Source organism: Crocuta crocuta, unplaced genomic scaffold, assembly GCF_008692635.1.
Source record: "Crocuta crocuta isolate KB4526 unplaced genomic scaffold, BGI_CrCroc_1.0 scaffold61, whole genome shotgun sequence".
In the NCBI taxonomy this organism is placed as follows: Eukaryota; Metazoa; Chordata; class Mammalia; order Carnivora; family Hyaenidae; genus Crocuta; species Crocuta crocuta.
The window spans coordinates 206695-215174 of record NW_027528369.1 but is presented as its reverse complement, the minus strand read 5'-3'; the positions used below and the strand labels follow the sequence as shown (position 1 = coordinate 215174).

At 49.2% G+C, this 8480-nt stretch overlaps 1 protein-coding gene across 1 annotated transcript in view; it reads left to right on the top strand.

Moving 5' to 3' along the window:
- Positions 1-2015, top strand: part of CHST6 (carbohydrate sulfotransferase 6) — a 13709-nt gene extending 11694 nt beyond the window's left edge. The window contains 2 exon segments of the mRNA XM_077754199.1: positions 130-503; positions 506-2015. Coding sequence (XP_077610325.1) covers positions 146-503; positions 506-1287 — 1140 coding nt within the window. The 5' untranslated portion in view covers positions 130-145 and the 3' untranslated portion in view covers positions 1288-2015.
- The last annotated feature ends 6465 nt before the right edge of the window (positions 2016-8480 follow it).

Here is an 8480-nt window from a genome sequence, read left to right as displayed (position 1 = left end):
CTGGCTGTAGTCCAGGAAGGGCCCCACAGGTGTCCAGACCCGGGCCTGCTCGCCGAAAGCACGGGCAGCAGCCGGGCTGCGGCGCGGCGAGTGGCCGCGGTCCCTAACGGCTGCACTCTCCTCCCGCAGGCCCCCGGCCGGCGGCATGTGGCTGCCCCGCGTCTCCAGCACGGCCGTGACCGTGCTCCTGCTGGCGCAGACCGCCATCCTGCTCTTCCTGGTCTCCTGGTCCAGGCCGCCGTCCCCGGTGGGCGGCAAGGAGCGGGTGCACGTGCTGGTGCTGTCTTCGTGGCGCTCGGGCTCGTCTTTCGTGGGCCAGCTCTTCAGCCAGCACCCCGACGTCTTCTACCTGATGGAGCCCGCGTGGCACGTGTGGACCACCCTGTCGCAGGGCAGCGCGCCGGCGCTGCACATGGCCGTGCGCGACCTGGTGCGCTCCGTCTTCCTGTGCGACATGGACGTGTTCGACGCCTACCTGCCGTGGCGCCGCAACCTGTCGGACCTCTNGCCTTCCCGCGCGGCGCCATCAGCAGCGACGCGGTGTGCAAGCCGCTGTGCGGGCGGCGGCCCTTCGGCCTGGCGCGGGACGCCTGCCGCTCCTACAGCCACGTGGTGCTCAAGGAGGTGCGCTTCTTCAACCTGCAGGTGCTCTACCCGCTGCTCAGCGACCCCGCGCTCAACCTGCGCATCGTGCACCTGGTGCGAGACCCGCGGGCCGTGCTGCGCTCTCGCGAGCAGACGGCCAAGGCGCTGGCGCGCGACAACGGCATCGTGCTGGGCACCAACGGCACCTGGGTGGAGTCCGACCCCGGCCTGCGCGTGGTGCGCGAGGTGTGTCGCAGCCACGTGCGCATCGCCGAGGCCGCCACCAGCAAGCCGCCGCCCTTCCTGCGCGGCCGCTACCGCCTGGTGCGCTTCGAGGATCTGGCGCGGGCGCCGCTGCCCGAGATCCGCGAGCTCTACGACTTCGCGGGCCTGAGCCTCACGCCGCAGCTCGAGGCCTGGATTCACAACATCACGCACGGGTCCGGGCCCGGCGCGCGGCGCGAGGCCTTCAAGACCTCGTCCAGGAACGCGCTCAACGTCTCCCAGGCCTGGCGCCACGCGCTGCCCTTCGCCAAGATCCGCCGCGTGCAGGAGCTGTGTGCCGGCGCGCTGCAGCTGCTGGGCTACCGGGCCGTGTCCTCCGAGGCCGAGCAGCGGGACCTCGCCGTGGACCTGGTGCTGCCGCTCGGCGCTAGCAGCTTCAGCTGGGCGTCGTCCGCCGCAGCGCACCCGCGGCCTTAGCGCGCGCCGCCGGCTGTGGCAGCGGGGAGGGAGCCGGTCACACAGCGCCCGGGCTGCTAGCGGAGGGGCCGGGAGTTTGGGCGTCTCCCTCTGTAGTAGGAATGGTCCCCAAAACTCCATGTTTCTTGCTTCTTGCTTCTTGATTTTCCTTTTGAGCCCTCCTTAGGAGCTGGGTTCCCATCGGGCGCAGACTGCATGGAAAGCACAAGTGTGTCCACACTTCCTCTGGGCGCAGGGAAGAAGTTCAGACGACTCTGGCTGCTACTCAAGTGCTTTCTTCCTAAGTCTCTTTTCCTTTTGGATGCATCATCCAACAGCTGACAAGAGAGTCCCAGCCCTACCTAGGAGCCCTCACCTGTGGTGAGCTGGCCCCTCAAGTCTGTACCTCCCTCCCCCCCAAACCCCAGACTTCCGTTACCCCCACGTCCCGTGTCTCTATTGGAGCTGTTGGCATTTATAGTTACTTGTTTCTTTCAGAAAGAAATCAGACAAGGTGCCTCTTATCTTGTGGTCTCCCTCTAGCCTCTCTTTGCCCCATCTCCCAGGAAGCCCACATACTCCCAGCACCTGCCCAGGTAAAGTGAACCTCTGATGTGTCCTGACAGTAAGGGTCCCACCCCCAGAAATAAAAATTAATTAAGCTGTGTGATACCGGAGTTTACAGTCTGTGAAGTTTGACAGGCAAAACGCAAAATTGAAGGGACTTGTCCACGGTTACACCCTGAGGAAGATGGAGGGGGGAGGGGGACTTCGCTCCGAGTCTACGTCTACCGGGGAGAGAGCGAGGGGTGAATGAGGCTTGCAGAGACCTTTCTCCTTTATGAAGGGAGGTCGGATTTTCCCATCTTACTTGCACTAGGGAAGACCAGGCAGCCATGGCCCGGCCGCGCTGCGGGCTACAGAAAGCCATGAGCTGTCTGAGCCCAGAGTGTAGCAACGAGAGCCTGCTGGATAAGCCTGGCAGGAGGCAAAGGGGAGGCCTGGGCAGCAAGCCAGGCAGAGCATGTGGCAGAGCAAGAAGCTGGCATCAGGATCAGTTCCTGGAGGGCAGGTCACAGGGTGACTGTAACTAGAGAAATCTCGTCAGGAGACTGGAAGAAAAAAGGCTGTGGGGAGATTGTCTTCCCTCGGTCCTCCCAGCCAGGGCCAGGGGCCAGGCCGTAGAGGAGAGCAGAATGCCTTTCCTACCTGCCCTGCGAGCTACAACACCTGGCTCTGGCCACAGAGACTTATGAAAGGGATGCTGGATGTGTAGGGGGCTTGGTCCTGATCTCAGGAAATGAGGATGAGCGTTAGCAAGCACCCAGTAAGAGTTTAAAAGGAAAAAAAAAAAAAAAAGAGGAGGGAGAAAAAGCCCACAGACCCTCTGGGAAGAGCACTGCAGCAGGTTTGAGCGCACACAAACTTTGGGGCAGTGTTGATGTGGGGACTGTCGGTTGTCAGAGCGTATGTGCCTTTCACCTCTGGAGACGAGGGATCTGCCCTCGCTGTTGCCATCAGCTGCCAAAAGGGATTGTGGAGCCTGCTCGCTCCTTTTTCTCAGCCCAGGTATGACCTTGGATTGGTGGGACCTTGATTGTGGTCCCCTATCCTTCCTGCAAAGCAGGCGGGCAAGAGGGAATTGGAATTTTCCACTTCTTTTCTTGCAGGGAGTAGAGACATATTGACCTCAAAGCTGAACCTTCAGGACACCTTACTTAAGGATCTGTCAAGCTGTAGAAGCTTCAGGCCTCATAAGACCTCAATCTGCCCCTTCACAGTAACATGGGAAAGGTATTTAAACCCCAGATTTGTTAATGGGGACTCTGCAATTTAGAAAGGCTCGGTCACATAGCTTAATATATGGGACAGACCTCAGGGTGCCTGTTGGTTGAGTGCATCCTACTCTTGATTTCACCGCAGGTCATGATCCCATGGTCTTGGGATCAAGCCCTGCATCAGGCTCTGTGCCGGGAGTGGAGCCTCCTTCCGATTCTCTCTGTCTCTCTCTCTCTCTCGTTCCCTTTGCCCCGTCCCCTGCTCATGCTCTCTTTATCTATCTAGATATATCTATCCTCATCTGATGGACGGATGGATGGATGGATGGATGGATAGATAGATAGATAGATAGATAGATAGATAGATAGATAGATAGATAGATAGATAGATATAGATAGATAGGATAGACCTCAAACTTGCGTTTCTGACTTCAGTGCTTGCAGTTTTAACAAACTGAACTGGGGATGCAGTAAAGGACCCCACTACCAGCTTGGAGAGCCAGACCATTTCCCTGGTATGAGACATAGGTCTCTAGGTGTTAGGGAGCCATCCTGGCATTTGGCTGCAAATGTCTTAAGGACCTGAGTGTTGAAGGGTATGATAGGCAGTGGGCTGGAACATTGGGGCCCCTATTATACTCCCCTGCCTCTCCCTGTCCTATGCCCTGTGCTGGCCACTGGGGATAAAAGTAGCCTTCTGGCCCTGTCTGGAAGGAGCACTGTGCCAAGTGGAGGGATGGTCCTGGACAATGTGGTATGTTCAGGCAAAGAGGAATGAACAAGATGTTCATGGTGCCAGAGGCCAAGAATAGGGAGATAGCGATTGCTTGTGGGGCCCAGGAAGGCTTTGGGGGTGGCTCAGAGCCCAGCCTGATAATGGCATCACACAAGTTTCATCTGCCCTTGCTCCAGTCACAGACTGTGTGGATGGCCACCATTAATGGTCTTCGCCATGTGATTCATCCATTCTGGCTATACACCCACGATCCCAGAAGGGGATGACTAGCTCCTAGACTTGGCTCCTTGCATATAGTGTACTCTGGGCAAGCCTCCGGGTGAGTGTATATAGGCCTGGTGTCCCTGTTTCTAAGCAAGCCTGGGGGGTGAACCCAGATAAGGTTTCTGGACAAGGACAGGCAGTGCCCAATTGAGCGTTTCGATGAGTCAGGACACTTCAGACCCTGGAGACATATTGAAGGGACAGAGCAGTCACAGACTTTACTCTTGTGGGGAGTACAGACTCAAAATAAGTAGTTTCATAGATAAACTTGCAAACATAAGTGCCAATTGTGCTCTAAGAAGAAACACTAAGAGTGGGGAGAGGGTGACCTACTTTAGTATGGGGAGTCGGGAAGACCTCTTGGAAGAGGAAACACTGATTTGAATAAATGAAGCACAGAACGATGAAAAGGAGCCAGGTTAAAGAGAGGGATTCACCTTGGAATCAAGTTTCCTCAACAAAATTAAAAACCCACTCGTGGGCCAAGGAGGTGACCAAGTTTGTATGTCTATGGTAAAGATTCCTAGAAGTCGAACTACTGTATCAATGAGCATTTGTGTCTTAAATGTGAAACTGTCAAATAACTATAAAAAATGGAGTGCCAATTTAAAGTCCCTGGAATGGTGTCAAGAACACCCTTATCTCCCTCTCCTACTGACCACTCCCCACCCCACCACCATTGCCTGTACAGAGGTAAATCTGTCATTTTCATTTTTACCTACTTGATGGAATATTATTCAGTGATAAAAATCAAGCCATGAAAAGGCACAGAGGAAACAGAAATGCCTATTGCTAAGTGAAAAAAGCCAATGAAGAAGTTACATGGTTTATGATTCCAACTAATACAACATTCTGGAAAAGGCAAAACTATGAAGACTGTAAAAAGATCAGTGGCTGCCAGGGGTTGGGGTGGGGAAGGGAGGGATGAATAGATGGGGCATAGGGTTTTAGGGTCAATGAAAATACTCTGTGATACTATAACAATGGGTATATGTCATATATAATTGTCCAAACCCATAGAATGCACAACACTGAAAGCAAACTCTAAGACACACTATAGACTTCCGGTGGTTATGATGTATGCGTGTAGGTTCATCCTTGGTCACAAATGTACCACTCTGGTGGGCAATATTGATAATGGGAGAGACTACAAATGTGTGAGGGCAGGAGGTGTATGGGAAGTACCTCTCCCTCAATTTTGTTATAAACCTAAAACTGCTCTAAAAATGTTAAGTCTTAAAAAAAAAAAAAAAAAGACTGGACCAAAACCATTGGTAGCCTCAGTAGGGAGTGGGCGTCCGCTGAAATGAGAGGGTTTGGCCAACCACACAGAGACAGAAGCGACCACTGCAGACTGAGTGACTTTGAATTTTCCTGAGGTGGCAGGTCCCTCGGCCAATCACATGTTTTCTCCCTAAGGGGGTAGAACTAGAGAACCTGGTTGGCCCTGCAGTTCTAGTACCGTTCTGACCCCAGTGTTCAAGCCCTCCACACCTCCATTCATTTGTTCAACACACATTATGAATTGAGCAGTAAGCAGTGCCAAAGTACGGAAGAATCACTGGTGTTAGGAATGTATGGGCATAGAAGTGTGAGTTGCATTTTTTAGTAGGGTGATCAGCATAGGTCTTGTTGAGAAAGTAACATTTGAGTAAAGTCTTAAAGGAAGTGAGGCAGTTAATTAAGGGGTGATGACAGGTAGAATGTCCTAGAGGAGGAAAAGGGCAATACAAAAATCCTAAGCAGGGAGCCTATTTGGTATATTGGGAAAACAGCAAGAGGCTAGTGGGTCTGGTCTGGGGAGCCAGAGGAAGAGAGCTAGGAGATGAGAAAGTAAGAGAGAGGGAGTCAGATCGTGTAGGACTTTGTAGGTCTTGGTGAGGATTTTGGCTTTTCCTCGGAATGAGATGGAGGGTACTCTCGCTCTGTGGTACTTCTCAGTCAAATGTGCATATAATATCACATATGTATGTAATAGGTCAGATATTTTAAAAAATAATAGAACAAGCACCTAGCTATGTCATTTTAGTTTCACTGTCTATGTTAATATCCTTAGTGTATTGGTTAGTTTTGCAAGTTTCTGAACTGGATTTAAATCAATCACACTGTGGCCTTCTTCTGTAACTTAGATTTTCCCCTCACCTTTATATTCCAGGGCCTCATCATGTTGTTGCTTGCAGCTTTAAGTAATTTATTTCAATGACTAAATAGTATTTTATTGAAAATTATATCACAATTTTATTTACTCATTCTTGTCTTGATGGACACCCGGCTTGTTTTCAGTTGCTTGCTGTTACCATGCTACTAGGAACCATCTTGTGTGAATCTCCTGGTGCCAGTGCTATAGGACATTCATCTGGGAGTGAACTTGCTGGATCATGAGAATCTTCATTCAACATTATTCCAAACTGGTTGTCAATTTACCCCTCAGGAGTTCCAGTTGCTCTACAACTTCACCCACAACTGGCATTCACAAGACTTTAAATTGGGTGGTTGACAAATGATCTCATTGGGACTTCATTTTGGGTTTCGCTGATAATGAGGTTGAGCATCTCTTCCTATTTTTTGTTGGCAATTTGTATTTTCTCTTTGATGAAGTACCTATTCAGGTCTTTTTTCCTCCTTGTTATTTTCTTACTGAGTTTCAGGAGTACTTTGTAGATCTTGGGTACTATTCCTTTGCCGGTTACAAAGATACTGCAAATATCTTTTCCCAGTTTGTGGTTTGTCTTTTTGCTGTTTTTTTTTTTTTTTTTTATTTCACTTGAACAACACAAGTTCTTGATTTAAAGTGAATTTTTCAGGGGTGCCTGGGTGGCTCAGTTGGTTGGGTGGCCGACTTCGGCTCAGGTCATGATCTCACAGTTCATGGGTTCAAGCCCCACATCGGGCTCTGTGCTGACAGCTGGCTCAGAGTCTGGAGACTGTTTCAGATTCTGTGTCTCCCTCTCTCTCTGATCCTCCCCTTCTCATGCTCTCGCTCTCTCTCTCTCTCTCTCAGAAATAAATAAAACATAAAGAAAAAAAGAAAAAGAAAAAAAACAAAGTGAATTTTTCAGTCCTTTCCTTTATAAGCTTTGATTTTTTTATTTTAAGAGCTCCTTCCCTATTGGGAGGTCATAACTATATTCAACATTGTCTTCTAGTAGTTTTATAGTTCTGCATCTCTCTATAAGTGAAACAAGTGAGATGGGTGGTAGAGTTCTAAAAAGAAAACAAAAAAACCTAGTTGCTTACTAATTTTCTTGCAGGCTGTCTCTCCTGGACTTTGTATGGCCTTTCAGGGTTTTTTTCCCATTAAGAGAAGAAATAGGTACCTTCTTTTCCTTGTCATTAGAAATTTGAGCTTCTTACCCATTTTGTCTCTAGCTTGAAGTCAATTCCACTATTTTTCCTAAGGACACTTTTCTTTCTGTTCTAATCTGGTTAGATCGCTGCTAGGACTTCTGCATAGAAGTCAGTCTAACTGGGGGCGCCTGGGTGGCTTAGTGGGTTAAGCGTCCGACTTTCGCTTAGGTCATGATCTCGCGGGTCGTGGGTTCAAGCCCCGCGTCAGGCTGTGTGCTGACTGCCAGCTCAGAGCCTGGAGCTTATTTCAGAGTCTGTGTCTCCCTCTCTCTCTCTCTCTGACCCTCCCCTGCTCACGCTGTCTCTCTCTCCTAGAAATTAAATAAAAAAAAAAGTCAGTCTAAGTCTCATGGTTAAATCCATGATTTCTTATATTGCAGATCTTTCTCTTTCCCAGTTATCACTCCTTAAATTTGCTAGAGGTCATACTCTGCTTCCTTAGAAAAGGCACATAAAACATACATTTTATGAGTCCTGGAAGTGTAAATGTCTTTTTTTTTTTAACCTCTCAATTCAGAATTTGACTGGGGATAGACTTGTAAATTCAAAATAATGTTTCCTAATGTGATACACTATTGATTGTTATATAACCCTAAAATAATATGTTTCTTCCATTTCTCACACTCTCTCGTGGTCTGAGAAATGTACCAAAAGACAGCATTATTAAATATTTCATAACTTTTTATACTTAACTATTTCCATTTTAGGTACATTTCTGGATTGATGCAAAATCCCAGTTGCAGTGTTGAGGAACGGGTATTAGCTCTCAAAACAAAATCTTCAAAAGGGAACTCTAATAAACAATGTTGCTGATGTTCTTGAATTAATATTATGTAAAATACTATGAATTTTGCAAGCAAAACATTTATTTAAAAACTTTTTTTAAGTTTATTTATTTTGAGAGAGAGAACGAGCTGGGGAGGGGCAGAGAGAGAGGGGAACAGAGGATCCAAAGCAGGCTCTGTGCTGACAACAGAAAGTCAGATGCTGAGCTTGAGTTCACCAACGGTGAGATCATGACCTGAGCTGAAGTCGGATGTTTAACCGGCTGAGCCACCCAGGCATCTCTGCAAGCAATGCTTTTTAAT